Raw genomic sequence first — 15,631 nt, 5'->3', positions numbered from 1 at the left:
TACTCCTCAAACTGAATTTTCTCCTCGTATGCCTGGATGGGCATGAAACAGGACCAAATGAGATTTCTCTGCCCCTTCTCTGTCCCCTTCCCCCATATCTTTGCCGATTCTGGTTTGCCTTGTCTCAGTGAAGGGTCCTTCTTGGTCAGTTAGCTTCTTCCTGCTGCTTCTATACCTCGCACCCCAAGCTTGGGAGACCCCAGTCTTCTCTGGGCACACTGTGATCGTTCTTGCCTCAACTTAGCGTCCTTTCTGGTTGGAATGCCTTCCTCCTTGCTTTTAAGCCCTTGCTAAACTGCTAAAGCTGGGAGGAAGCATCACCTCTATGAAGCTTTTCCACAAAGGAGGCAATGACCCATTCGCTCAGTTTTGTATCTGCCCTACACTGTATGTACCATGCTGTCAAGGCATGCAGAATATACATTGAATATACTTTTTTTGCTTTGCCTCCATCCTTTAAACACTCTGGAAGCAGGAGTTGTAACTTTGGTATTTATTTCTGGCTTTTTTCTGTCATTGAGCAGGCATTTAGTAAATATTTATATTCATGGCCTGCTTGCTTTTATTATAATAGCCAGTGTTAGTTTTCGAGGTAAAATGTCCTTGGGGTTGGTGATGAGGGGAAGTCCTTGTGTATCAACCATCTTCTCTTCCTCTACTGAGGAATTTGATACTTTGTCCATTTTATAGTCTCTGATAGAAGATACTAGACACTAAATGGTTTCTGCTCATCTCTAGCTCCTTTCTTTTCTTTCCTTAGGTGGATGAATACTTAGTTAAGACAAAGTAAATAGTGGCAAAATTTAGCCCGTGTTTCAATGAAATACGAAAAAAAAGGCAAAATGTGTTCTCCCTTAAAGGTTTTAATTTGTAAATAGGATGTTTTTAGATTATGGAAAATACGTCATTAATTTAAGCTCATTTGATTACAAATCCTTCTTTCTTTCCTTCCTTCTTTCCTCCCGCCCCCCCCCCCTTCCTTCCCTCTCTTCTTTCTTTCAATTTGCCTGCAGTTAAAGAGATTATGCACATCTGTACTGGTCTCTGGGAAGCATGCATCTAACTCATTCCTTTCCTCTTCCTTCTTACTATGGAGACCTAATTACATTAACATCATTTCACATTTGTGCTAATGCTGTTAGGCAGCAGATCTTTGACCCAAGCCACTTTTTTAAAGCCACAACACATGTTTCCTCAATGGTGATTTTTCTGGGTTGAAAAATCTTGAGCTGAAAAGTCGCTTCCATTCTTGGAAATCAGAGTCACAAATGCTGCCTTTCTGTTATCGTGTCATTATAGATTTTTGTAATTTCCCAGAATGTCCTATGCTTCTCATGAAACCCGCATATGTAAGAGAAGAAGGCAGATGAAATCTGGCGTGTTCAAGGTGGTATGGCTGTAAATTGGTGCAGCCACTATGGAAAACAGTATGGAGGTTCCTCGAAAAACTACAAATAGAACCACTGTATGATTCAGTAATTCCACTATTGGGTATAGATCCAAAGAAAAGAAAAACACTAATTTGAAAAGATATATGCATCCCAGTATTCTTAATAACATTATTTACAGTTGCCAAGATACGGAAGCAAACTAAGTGTCCGTCAACAGATGGATGGATAAAGATGTGGTACACACACACACACAGTGGAATACTACTCAGTCATAAAAAAGAATGAAGTTCTGCCATTTGCAACAACATGGATGGATCTAGAGTGTATTATGCTTAGTGAAATAAGTCAGACCTGAGAAAGACAGATACTGGATGTTATCACTTACATGTGGACTCTAAAAAATACAACAAATAAAGATAACAAACCAGAAACCGACTCACAGATACAGAAATCAAACTGGTGTTATCAGTGGGGAGAGGGAAGGTCGGAGGGATGAGATAGGGGTAGGGGATTAAAGAGGTACAAACTACTGTGTATAAAATAAGTAAGCTACAAGGATGTATTGTACAACACAGGGAATATAGCCAATATTTTATAATAAGTTTAAATAGAGTATAATCCATAAAATTGTTGAATCACTGTTGCACACCTGAAACTAATATATTGTAAATCAACTAAACTTCAATTTAAAAAAAGAAGACAGACTGAGTCCAATATAAAGAAGAAGGTCAGAACTCAAAAAAAGAAACAAATGCCTATTTCTTTTCTTTTCTTTTTTTAAATTACCTCAATACATTTATTTTTATTTATTTATCTATTTATTTTTGGCTGCATTGGGTCTTCATTGCTGTGCATGGGCTTTTCTCTAGTTGTGGCGAGCGGGGGCTACTCTTTGTTGCAGTGCATAGGCTTCTCATTGTGGTGGCTTCTCTTGTTGCAGAGCATGGGCTCTAGGCATGTGGGCTTCAGTAGTTGAGGCACGCAGGCTCAGTAGTTGTGGCGCACAGGCTTAGTCGCTCCGTGGCATGTGGGATCTTCCCGGACCAGGGCTTGAACCTGTGTCCCCTGCATTGGCAGGCGGATTCTTAACCACTGTGCCACCAGGGAAGTCCCAAATGCCTATTTCTAATTAGGTTATCAGACCAACGTGGTCGCAGTAGTAGTCTGAGAACTGTTTAGATTTCAGATATATTTGGAAAGTAGAGCTAATCATCCATGAAATTGTGCTAATTGTTCCTCTTCTCTGTGTTTTCTCATTTTTTAGTTTCGCTATTCGAATTGGCTTGATAAGTTGTATATGGTGTTGGGGACTGTGGCCGCCATCATCCACGGAGCCGGACTGCCCCTCACGATGCTGGTTTTTGGAGACATGACGGATAGCTTTGCAAATGCAGGAAATTTAGGAAACCTGACTATTTCACAACTAACTAATGGAAGTAAGTATTGTTTGCTGTACTGATTTTGTTGGAATCTTTGCAGAAAAATCATTCGCTCAGAATGAAGTTTGTGGAGCCCTTACTAAATATGCACTAGTGTGTTCAGTGCCGTGGAGGGGTCTGAGCTATAGTTCATATTTGTAATGAATCCCAGAAGGTAATATTCACAAGCATTAGAGTATACAGTGGAAGTGCTGGTAGAGATACGTAGAAAAAGAGAGAGCTCTGTGAAGTCAGAAATATCCCAGGTAGTTTCAGGAAGAGGTATAGGAGCCTCATCTGGACTTTGAATGATAACTAGGAATCAGTTGCGAGATTCTCTGATATATTAGACGTGGGTATAAGCGACAGGAGTTTAAGATGATTCAGTAGTTTTTAGCTGGATAAACTGGATGCAGCTATCATCAGGTGAGATGAGGAAGATGGAGGGGAGAGTATTTTGGCAGTAAACACCAGAAATCTAATTTTGGACATTGCCACAGGTTAGGCTCTTTGTTTTTTAAAAACCATTTATTTATTTATTTGGTTGCACCAGGTCTTAGTTGTAGCTTGTGGACTCCTTAGTTGTGGCTTACAAGCTCCTTAGTTGTGGCATGTGAACTCTTAGTTGCGGCATGCATGTGGGATCTAGTTCCCTGACCAGGGATCGAACCCAGGCCCCCTGCCTTGGGAGCTTGGAGTCTTACCCACTGCGCCACTGGGGAAGTCCCAGGTTAGACTCCTTGGAAACATGAAAATGGAGAAATGGGGACCAGAGAAGTTGTGTGTGTGTGTGTGTGTGTGTGTGTGTGTTTTAGGATGAGAGAAATAACAGCTTGTTTGTATGCTAATGGAAATGATCCAAAAGAGAGGAGAAAGTGATGCTCTGCGAGAAAGGAAAGAAATTTGTTTGAGTGATATCCTTGAGAAAGGATGGAATCTTATGCTCAAGATGGAATACTTGCTTGAGGTAGGAGCACAAATAGCTCACCCACAATAACGGGTGGGAAGAGAGAGTATTTGAGTGTCAATGCCCAAAGGTGGGTAGACGAGGACATGAGAATTTGTGGAACTTTTCTTCTGATAACTTCAATTTTTTCAGTCAAATAAAAAGTAAGACATTTGGCTGAAAAAGAAAGGAGATCGAAAACAAGTTTATGGGGATTCCCTGGCAGTCCAGTGGTTAGGACTCTGCGCTCTCACTGCTGAGGGCCTGGGTTTGATTCCTGGCTGGGGAACTAAAATTCCATAAGCCTTGTGGCATGGCCAAAAGAAAAAATTAAAACAAGTTTCTTAGGAGAGTGAGAAAGTGAATGGACTAGGGTGTCCTGCACACCCTAGTGTCCTTTCACACTCTCAAACTTGATTGAGGAGGGACTGGTTGATAGCTGTGAGCTCCCAAGTCACCTTTGGTCAATCATACCCGAAGACTTACAGCCTGTTGTGCAGTCGAGGGGTAGAAACCTTGATAAGCCCTGTTTGAGAACACACGGGAGAATAAAGTGATGTAGCTTTTGCATAAGTCTCTGATGAATACTCTGAATCCTTTCCCCCAGAATATATGCATGCCAGTTAATAGGCATTCCAACTGGGGGTATTTATGGATCCTCTGATACCTGTCTGTGGATCCGGGGAACTCTTTTTTGTGATTCTGGAGGGCACATTGTTTACCCTGAGGCGGGACTGCTTCAGTTCTGTGAAGACAGGTAATGAATTGGGCCAGAAAATTTTATAGTATGTTTGAGCTCTGTAAAATTCTTACACATTTATCATGCCCCTTCATGGCATTCAAAGGGACCTGGCAAAAGATGTTCTATGTTTGGACTGGCACCTTTCTTTCATACCGTTCGCCAAAAGGAAGCACTTGGTGCTCTCTGAGTCCATTGGTTCCCAGGCATGCTATAATTTAGCAATACTCTTTGGAGTTGGTTCTCTCACTACTTTTCAGGGCTCTGTGGCAGCTCAGCTGACTTTATATGTACATCTGTGCCCATTCTTATCCTACCCACTTTTTATGAAATCCAGACACACACATTGATCTAACTGTGGGAGGTGTTCTACTTATTATGCTGTGTACACCTGCATGCATTCCATGGAGGGCCAGCTGCTGAACTCAGCTGTGTTTATCAGGAAATATTGGGCTATTAACACAGCTGTTGAAAATTGGCCCAGTCTGGGAAGAGTAGACTACTACATGGCTGCCTGAAGCTAGCAGAGCTGAACTTGGATGGGCCAGAGTAGACTCACTTGTGCTATGTGGATTGGTCTTCAAAATTTATTTTCTATTTAAATTTTTTTTTTTTTTTTTTTTTTGCGGTACGTGGGCCTCTCACTGTTGTGGCCTGTCCCGTTGCGGAGCACAGGCTCTGGACGCGCAGGCTCAGCGGCCATGGCTCATGGGCCCAGCCGCTCCGCGGCATGTGGGATCTTCCTGGACCGGGGCACGAACCCGTGTCCCCTGCATTGGCAGGCAGACTCTCAACCACTGCGCCACCAGGGAAGCCCCTAAAATTTTTTTTATACAGTGTTTCATGATTACTTTCTATTTCCAGTTATTACAAAATACTGGCTATATTCCCCGTGTTGTACAATACATCCCTGACCCTGTCTTACACCCAGTAGTTTGTATCTCCCACTCCTCCACCCCTATATTGCTCCCACACACACTGGTAACCACTAGTTAGTTCTCTGTATCTGTGAGTCTGCTTCTCTTTTATTATATTTACTAGTTTGTTGTGGTTTTATTTATTTATTTATTTAATTTATTTTTGACTGTGTTGGGTCTTCGTTGCTGTGCGCGGGCTTTCTCTAGTTGTGGCTAGCGGGGGGGCTACTCTTCATTGCAGTGCGCGGGCTTCTCGTTGTGGTGGCTTCTCTTGTTGTGGAGCACGGGCTCTAGGTGCTCGGGCTTCACTAGTTGCAGCATGCGGGCTCAGTAGTTGCGGCTCGCGGGCTCTAGAGCGCGGGCTCAGTAGTCATGGCGCACAGGCTTAGTCGCTCTGTGGCACGTGTGATCTTCCCAGACTAGGGCTCGAACCCGTGTCTCCTGCATCGGCAGGCGGATTCTTAACCACTGCGCCACCAAGGAAAGCCCTGTTGTGTTTTTTAGGTTCCACATATAAGTGATAATATCATACAATATTTGTCTTTCTTTGTCTGAGATTTCACTTATCGTAATGCCCTCCAAGTCCATGCATGTTGCTGCCAGTGCCAAAAGTTTGTTCTTTTCTGTGGCTGAGTAGTATTCTATTGTATATATGTACCACATCTTCTTTATTTATCTGTCAGTGGGCACTTAGGTTGCTTCCATATCTTGGCAGTTGCGAATAATGCTGCTGTGAACATTGGGGTGCATGTTTGACTAGTCTTTTTTTTAAAAAAAAAAACCAAGTGCGTTAACATATACATACATTATATCTCCATCACCCAGATGTTAATTGGCCTTTACTCTCATAAGAAAATAATTGATCTCTTTAAGTAGAAGTACTGACGATTACTATGTCTTGGTGTTTGCTACCTGGTCCACCTTTAGACATGTGAGATGGGCAGTAACCTGTCTTAGTTACCCAACAGCATACGTCAGTTCTCAGAACGGTCCAGCTGTGGAGACTAGCTCCTCCTAGGCCTCTGCATTAGCTCGTAAGCTGGTGGTTTGGACTGCATCTTCATAGATGTCCGGATCATAGGGTTTCCAACGGGGGGAGTAGTTGACGTTGCATTCCTTGCCAATCCTTCCCATTCAGCTCCCTCTTCCAATCTTGGGAAAATTTAGAGAAGTATTTGGAAGTTTTGTCTCTGTCTGTGTCACCTTCTTGAGAGGCACTGTATTCAATGGTTAAAGTGCAGGCTCTGGAGTTGGACTGCCTGCGACTGAAACCCCACCTTTGCCCCACTTTTTAGTTAGGTTTGGGGAATTTTCTCATACTTTAATTTCTCAACTGCAAAAAAAGGTTGGATAACAATAGAACCTACTTCATAGAATGGTTGTGAAAATTCAGTGGATTCCTCATTGAAGGCTCATGGAAGAGAATTTAGTCATAAAAAAGTACTCAGTGTTAATTATTGTTATTATTATCAACAGGAAACTCATACTTCCATGTTCCTCACAAATGAACCTTCATAACCTGCAGTGATGATATGGTTCCTTATCTCATTTCATCTTTATAGAGCTCTGTGATACTACCTCAGTTTTCATATTTGTTGAAAGGCATATTGCAAATCACTCAGTACCTGTTATAGATGTGAATTATCCCTTTCAGCAGCATTTCCTTAGGAACTGTGGACTGCTAGGCAGGCCTATCACGGAAGGCAACGGTCCTCAAACTATGGCCCGTGGGCAATATCTGGCCTCTTGCCTCTTTTTATGCCACTTGTGAGCTTAGAATGATTTTTACGTTTTTAAATCACTGGGAAAAATTAAAAGAAGAATATTTTTGTGACACATAAAAATGATATGAAGTTGAAATTTCAGTGTCTATACATAAAGTTTTAATGGAACACAGCCATGCCCATTCATTTGAGTATGATCTGTGGCTACTTTCACAACACAGTGGTGCAGTAGAGTTGTTGTGACAGAGACCACATGGTCCACAAAGCCTAAAATATCATCTGATCCTTTACAGGAGAGGGTTGCCAATCTCTGAGGCAGGGTATTGAGTAGGGGGTTATTATCTTCGATCAGTCCACCAGTGAATATGTATTAAAGCATTCTGTGAGCCAGCCATGGTATGTGTCCTAAGTATTCATTCCCATCCCCCAAGAAATTTAGCATAATGGGCGGAATGGACAAGGGAGCCAACAAATGCAGTTGGATATGATTAGTGCTATGATACAGAGATACACAAACTACTTGGGAAGGAGAGGATGGGTGTCTGGCTCCATCTAGGAATCATGGCAGGCTTCCAAGAGGAGGTGATGACCAAGTTTGGTCAGATGGTACCTCTCTCATGCACAAAATAGACATGTTCTATGTGACAAGTGAAACCATTTAAAAACAAATATTAAAAAATACAGTTAATACCCTTCTCTCACCACCATTCCTGATTGCCACTCCCCTGTATATCCTTCTGTGTCTTTTCAAGGCTCCATGCTATCTCTGTTGTAATTTTTACCCTAGAACACTCAGTATCTTGTCATAAATGTGTTTGTAGATTCAGACTTCCAAATGTCCTGAAAGCTGCCTGGGTGAGGGGAGTAGATAGCAAAGGTTTTGATGCTGGTCCTGGAGCCGAGGGCAAATGAGCTCTCTGATGCTTCTGGTGGGAGGGCCAGCCTACTGGGGCCTCAGACACTCTCAGACCTTTCTTCTTGCCCTTCCCTGGGTAGAACCTCATGACCTCTCTGTGGGGTAGGCTAGGTACCAGAGCCTCCTTGTTGGACAGGAAGTATTCCTTGCTTCAGGAGACTTAGATTTGCTAAGGCTCTCGAAAGCCTCAGAGTTTTACACTAAACATAGGATTTAACTAGACAGTTTGAAAAACTTTTTGAGCAAGCAGATCCTTTTTTTTTTTTTTTTTTTTTTTTTGCGGTACGCGGGCCTCTCACTGTGTGGCCTCTCCTGTTGCGGAGCAACAGGCTCCGGACGCGCAGGCTCAGCGGCCATGGCTCATGGGCCCAGCCGCTCCGCAGCATGTGGGGTCTTCCTGGACCGGGGCACAAACCCATGTCCCCGGCATCGGCAAGCGGACTCTCAACCACTGCGCCACCAGGGAAGCCCCAGGCAGATCCTTTTATGCTGCTGTAATAGACCCCTCAAAGGCTTTCTCTTCTCCCAATGCCTTTCTCTGTTTATCAGACAGTGGCCTTCATTCTGTTCTTTTTGTTGTGGATCTGATTTCCCGACATCCTACTCCCTTTTATCTCTATCTTGTTAGGTTTTGCCTTTGCCTTAAAATCTCTGATGACTTGGGCCTTGCGAAGTCATCTGTGTGAACAGAACTCAACCACTGCTGAAATTCTGTAGTGTTCTGTGAATTCTCATCTTCCTCATGAGACTATTCACTGCCTGCACATGAGCCTGGATAAAGGTGCTTGTGATTTTAGACACGTTGTGTTAAAGGTGACAAGTTGCGTACAAGTGTAAATGATATCCAGGCAGTTTAAGAAATGAGACTGAATCTTGGCATAAAGAATTGGACTAGAGATTTGACAACATTTGAGTTGAAGGAATGATAAATCTCCTGGGATAGGATATGGGGAAAAGTAAAAGGAATGGGGAGTTCTAAGCCTTGAGGAAGACTCAATTTTTAGCAGTAACTAAAGCCAATTTTTATTGAGCACTTAATACGTGCTGGGCACTGTTCTTAGTGCTTTACATATATTAACTCCTTTATTTCTTTCATGGACGTGAGGTTGATACTATTATTATCTATACGTTACAGATGAGGAAACCAGGGCCCAGAGGGTTGAGTATATTTAAGTTGCCTGAGGTCATAGAGTTAGTAATTAGTCAGTATTTGAACGCATGCAGACCAGTCCCAAGTCCATGCACTGAAGAAGACAGAGGGACACCCAGAAAGGAAGACAGTGAGGATTATGTGTTAATCGAGAAATGAAAGTACGTGAGGGAGATCTGCCGTGTCTCACTGTGGGTAACACCCAGAAGTACTCTTCACATAAACTCTTCATTATTTATTGTCTCTAATGGTTCAGTCGATGGTACATCCACATGAATGGCTTCTCTCTTTCTCCATAACTATATCATGGTTGGTTCTGTTTAACCTCCTACCAGATTGTGGGCTGAGGAATGGAACAAATGAGATACTCAAATTCTAGTACAAGTTAATAATTCAGAGAAAAAGGGGAAATGTGGAAATATATTTATAACTTATATTTATATAAGTAATATAAATATAAAAAAAGTAATATCTATATTTTGCTGCTTAAACTATGAGCATATAAATCATATGCAGATCTTGAATATGTGTTTCAAGACTTTGGTGTTGTAAACAGAAAACATTGCCGTCTCTGTCCTCAAGGCTAGCATGAGTATTCTCCAGACTAGAATGTTAGTTAATACTTCAGTTCTAAGTACTTCATAAAAATTTCTGTGATGGATGTTTTCTTTTCATTTGCTCAAGGCTTTCCTCTGCTGCTAACCATTTCATGGGAAAAATTCTGAGAGATAAATTTCTGGAAAATTGAGTACCAAATAATGACAGAATATTTAGAAGTATAGTGTTTTGTGTGGCAGCTTATTTATTTAATTATTTTTAAAATTATTGATTTCTTTCTTTGGCTGCCCCAGGTCTTAGTTGTGGCACGTGGGATCTTTGTTGCTGCGTGCGGGATCTTTAGTTGCCGCACGTGGGATCTTTAGTTGTGGTGTGCAGGATCTTTTAGTTGTGACATGCAGGCTCTTAGTTGCGGCATGCATGTGGAATCTAGTTCCCTGGCCAGGGATTGAACCCTGGGCCCCCTGCATTGGGAGTGTGGAGTCTTAACCATCAGGGAAGTCCCAGTGTGGTAGTTTATTTTTAAGTCTGAGTTAAAACTTAAAATATGACTAGTTTTTCTGGAATAGTAGTAGTAGTGTAGTATGGTCAGATTTTTTTTGTTTTTTTTGGTTAGTATTGGGGAAATGTTTCTTCGAGCCAAAAAGTAGATTAGTTAGAATGTACTCTCTACAATATATTATAAAAGTCAGCAAAAAAAAAAATGAAGATAGACAACACCTGACCCATTATAGGTGCTTAAGAAGTGCGATGAATAAATGAAAGATGGAATCACAGAATTCTGTAGGTGGAAAAGAGCCTAGAAAATTATCTGGCCCAAACCCATAATTTGATAGATGTAGAAACCAATGCTCAGGAAGTTGAGACAAAGTGACCAGAATGGAATTGCTTGTTCGTGGACGGAGCTGAGTTCCTGGGTCAGGAATCCTGCCTTTTATTCTGGTATTTTTCCCACTCTACTTGTGGTTTCAAACTCTGCCTAAAATTGAAGCAAACGCTAGTACTTTCCACTTGGTCTTTTCTCTGCCTAAGGTGCCATCCTGTAGACTTACGTATTGGTATATCAGGCAGGTCAGCCCCAAGGCACAGCTCTTCAGGCCAGTGTGAAAGCAGCACACATGAGGTGACTGTGGCTCCCAGAGTCACCTCTGTCACGTGCAGTCAGCTCAACCATACTGTCAGGCAAGTGTCAGAGGGATTGATCTAGGCAGAAGGTCCAAATTCCGATTGCTTGTGTGTTTTTTTTTTTAATTGGGGTATAATTGCTTTACTATGTTGTGTTCGTTTCTGCTGTACAGTGCCGTGAATCAGCTCTATGTATACATACGGCCCCTCCCTCTTGCATCTCCCTCCCGTCCCACCCACCTAGGTCGTCACAGAGCACGGAGCTGAGTTTCCTGTGCTTTATAGCATGTTCCTGCTAGCTATCTATTTTACATATGATAGTGTATATATGTCAGTCCTAATCCTCTTGCTTGTGTTTAATGGAGTTTCCTGCACAAGACTGGGAAAACTGGAATCCTAGCATTCTTGAGCTAGAATGGACCTTGAAGACCATTGAAAGCAGTGGTTTACTAATGTCTTTAATCAGGGAGTCCCTGGGTGTAAATTACACCTGTCATGGATGCTTGCCAGGTAAAACAGCAAGTTTGCGGCATGCGGGATCTTTTAGTTGCAGCATGCAGACGTCTTAGTTGCGGTATGTGAACTCTTAGTTGCAGCATGCATGAGGGATCTAGTTCCCCTACCAGGGATCGAACCTGGGCCCCTTGCATTGGGAGCGTGGAGTCTTACCCACTGGGCCACCAAGGAAGTCCCTTACTTGGTTTTAGAAAAGGCTTTCCTTACCCCAGGTAGTAGGGTAGTGGTCTGTTGTATCTCTGTTTAATTCTACAACACATGAGACGCATATACAAAATAAGAGAATGGTTGGTTGGAATATTTTCATAAATGGTCTGCATGTGTGGTAGCTCTGTGAAACCTTTGTACATCTTTGGGACAAGCTTGCATACAGCAGATAGAGCAGGGTGTGCACCGAGAGTACAAAGATAAATGTACCCTCCTGTTCTCTAGGAGGTCACACCAATGGGAGTGGAAGGAGGAGATGGCTATAAACTATGGTATGTCTATTCTAGTGTTGATTTAGTAAATTGACTCGTGTGTCAGTTACTCTGGAATCTTGTCAGTCACCCTCTTTGGGGGTAAGCCACTTGGAAGGAGGTCATATTGAGCTCATTCATGGAGGAGAGGTCTTTTCCAGGAGCGAGATCGTGGTGAAAGGGTAGAGAGAGGGGAACGAATAAAGGCTTGGAGGAGGAAAGCTGTCATCACTTCTCTACTGCCTCTCGTCTTAGTATGTGAAAAGTAGTTTTTAGTCTAAAAGGGCGGAGCTTAGTCTCATGAAATTTAAGCAAAATATTTTGTCGTGTCCAGTTTCCTCTCTAGTCCCCAAGGGCAAAGGCTTCAGGAACACAACAGTCAAGCAGAGACTTGGGCACTGTTTTCTTTTATGCTGCAGCTTCCCCGACCCCGACCCCGAGATGGTGACTGTGCAATTCCCTGGCTGCTGGGATGAGGTGAAAGGTGTGGGGTTAAAAGTCATCTGGAACGTCGTTGTGTGACTTATTGTGGTAAGATTACAAAGGGACCAATAGGACATGTGATGGATCCTGGACTTTATCCTTCGTGCAGTGGACTGTCATTGAAGGTTATTAACAGAAGCAACATAATTATATTCTTGTTCCCAAAGATAAAATCTGGTGGCAATATAAAGATCTGATTGGAGTAGAAAGACCAGTTAGGAGGCTTTTGTTAGAGCAGAGGTAAGAGATGACGGAGACCTGAACCAGAGCACTAGCCATGAGGACGCAGAGCATTTTAGTGGCTTAAGGACAGATGCAGGAGTCACTGAAGCTGCAGAAGTGGTCGAGGTCATCCTGGGAGTGAGCATAAAATTCTGGGAAACACCAGCATGGAGAGAGGAGGGAGAGCATGAGGAACCGGTGAATGAGACCGAGAGAGGGATCAGAGTGGCGGGAGAACCAGGAGAATGAGGTTCTGGTATGTGGGCCTCTCCCTGTTGTGGCCTCTCCCGTTGCGGAGCACAGGCTCCGGACGCGCAGTCTCAGCGGCCATGGCTCACGGGCCCAGCCGCTCTGCGGCATGTGCGATCCTCCCGGACCGGGGCTCGAACCCACGTCCCCTGCATCAGCAGGCGGACTCTCAACCACTGCACCACCAGGGAAGCCCCAACCAAGTATTTTATTAAAATAAAAGCTACACTGAAATGTTTGCCTTTTCTTGTTGGGGGAGTGGGGATAAATTAGGAGGTTGGGATTAACATACACGCACTACTGTATGTAAAATAGATAACCAACAAGGACCTACTGTATAGCACAGGGAACTCTTCTCAATATTCTGTAATAACCTATATGGGAAAAGAATCTAAAAGAAGTACATATATATATATATATATATATATATATATAAAAATATATATATGAATCACTGTGCTGTATACCTGAAACTAATACAACATTGTAAATCAACTATACTTTAATTAAAAAAAAAAGATTTGGTTTTAGGATAAAAAAATTTTGGCTTTTCTCTACTGATCATTTGGCTGATATTGTTATATAGCCCAGAGAGCTTCTGGATTTTCTCACTGAAAAATAATAATAATCTTTGGATACTTTTCCAGTATTCTTCTTTATAACGGTTGATCTGGGCAGTAGCCCTTTGAGATCCATACAGGTAAAAAGTTATTGGGCTATATGATCTCTAAAGTCATTTTAGCCTCAAAGTTTTGGTTTTCTGGAAAAAAATGCCTCAGGATAAGAATTTTATGAGAAGCTCATAGAGGAAAGAAAAATCTCTGGGCCAGAGAGCTCTTAATTAATAAAAGTTGATAGGAGGAAAAGAAAAGTTGATTGGAGGGAGTTTAAAGAACATATCTTTATTTCATTCTTTGGTGAGTAGAGATCATCTCTGTCAGAGGACTTGAATGCTCCATTTTTTAATTTACTGGTGCACTTTGACACCACCGAAGCACAAATAAAAGGTACTTGGTGCAAGAGTTGGTTTCTGATGACTGAAATTATTTATATATATATACACACACACACTGAGAGAGAGAGAGAGAATATTGTACACATAAACATAAAGGACTCAGTTTTGACCTTGAACATAATTTTTACTTTCTGAGCTGAATAAATGTGATGGTAGACCTAGAAGCCACCATTGCCAAAGAATGTTTGTTCAAATTCTCCGGGTCCCTTATCTCTAGAATTGAGAAAACTGGTAGTAGCAATGAGTAGAAAACAGATATTTAGTTAGACTTGAAAATTTGTCTTGATTTGGTTGTGATACACACTATTGACATTTCCTGCCTAGATCATCTGCAATGAGAGATCTTCTGAGACTGATGTGGAGAAAAATCCTCACCCAGCTATCAATATTTAATATCCTGTTTTATCTTTGAAAATATGGAGCAGAAGCAATATCATAACTGATTAGAAATTTATCTGTACACTTATTCCAGTTGACATAAAGTGGAAGCTGTCGAGTTTCTCTGCTGCATGTTTTGCTACATCTCTGCATCTCTCTATGACTTCCTACTTTCTCTCTTACTCCTAAATGTAGCCTTCCGTGGGGTGCTGTGCTTGGTTGTCATTTCCTCCCTACCTGCCATCCTGTCCTCACAGGTGAGAAGAGATGGCTTTTTTCTTTCTTGAATTTAGCTATGACCTCTAAGATGTGAGACTCCTACATCTTAAGACCTAACTCTGTCTAGAACTGGAGGGCCACAGTTTGAATACTTACTGGACATCTTCAGTAGAATGTCCCAGGTACCACAGAATAAAGATCTTCAGAACTGAACTAATAATCTGCTCACATCTGCCCAGATCTCATCTTTTTGCTGACTTCTTATGTCCCACCACGACATCACCCTTGTCCCGATGCTTAAACTCAAGGTCTTGGTCTTTTTTTTTATTGTTACTCTTGCTACTTCTGTTCCATCGGTTGCTAGAGCCTGTAACTTCTCACTCTCTAGATCTTATGGGTACTTTCCTTCTTTCCTATTCTCATTTCCACCCTCTTTCCTTACTTAATTGCAGTAGCTCCATCTGTCAGTCTCCCCTGTTCCAGTTAAACTTACACATTTCTGGTAGCTAAGTCATCCTAGACCAAACCTCTACTCTTGTCCTTTTCTGCTCAAAACCAGGGAATGCTTACTAGTTTTTATACACCATACCTGTGGGGCCTAGATTATCTTTCAACCATATATCCACCTCCTTCCATCCACACAACACACCCACACCCCTGCCAAAGCGGCTTATTCATTCTTCAAACATGTGCTGAACTTTTGTCTATGTTGTTCCCTTTGCCAGAAAAACTTTTCTTCCTCTTTCCCGCACCTGTCAAAATCACACTCATCTGACCCAGGCTGTCTCGCGTTATACTGTAACTTTTGAAATAACTACAAGATTTATAGTGTGCCTCCCTATTGATCCAGCCATCTTGATTATGAAAACTTACCCTGCAAAAATATTCACCGTATTTAATATATATGTACAGGTTTAATGCAGCATTGCTTGTAAAAGTAAGATATTGGAAGTAACTGAAATAGATGCAACTTAGAAAAAATAAAGATATACATATATACACACATAATGACATGGAAAATCAGCCAGAGTGTGGACTGTGATTCTGCCTTTTAACATAAGCATGTATGTGTATATGTGTATGTGTATACTTGCATACAGAAAAGAAAATCTGAAAAAAATTCACCCCAGAATAATGAACAGTGGCTAGTGCGTGCGTGCGTGTGTGTGTGTGTGTGTGTGTGTGTGTGTATTTAGGTGGGGGTGTT

General features: G+C 42.0%; 1 protein-coding gene across 2 annotated transcripts in view; it reads left to right on the top strand.

The window, feature by feature from the left end:
- The window catches only part of ABCB1 (ATP binding cassette subfamily B member 1), a 102,357-nt gene that overhangs the window by 12,564 nt on the left and 74,162 nt on the right, over window positions 1–15,631 (top strand). For both annotated transcript variants that reach the window (XM_067746120.1, XM_067746119.1), the window contains exon 4: window positions 2,656–2,827. In XM_067746120.1, the coding sequence (XP_067602221.1) occupies window positions 2,656–2,827 (172 nt within the window). The remainder of the gene's footprint in view (window positions 1–2,655; window positions 2,828–15,631) is intronic.

Source organism: Pseudorca crassidens, chromosome 8, assembly GCF_039906515.1.
Source record: "Pseudorca crassidens isolate mPseCra1 chromosome 8, mPseCra1.hap1, whole genome shotgun sequence".
NCBI classification, from domain to species: Eukaryota; Metazoa; Chordata; class Mammalia; order Artiodactyla; family Delphinidae; genus Pseudorca; species Pseudorca crassidens.
The sequence above is the reverse complement of the archived record's forward strand: the minus strand, read 5'-3'. Positions and strand labels throughout refer to the sequence as shown.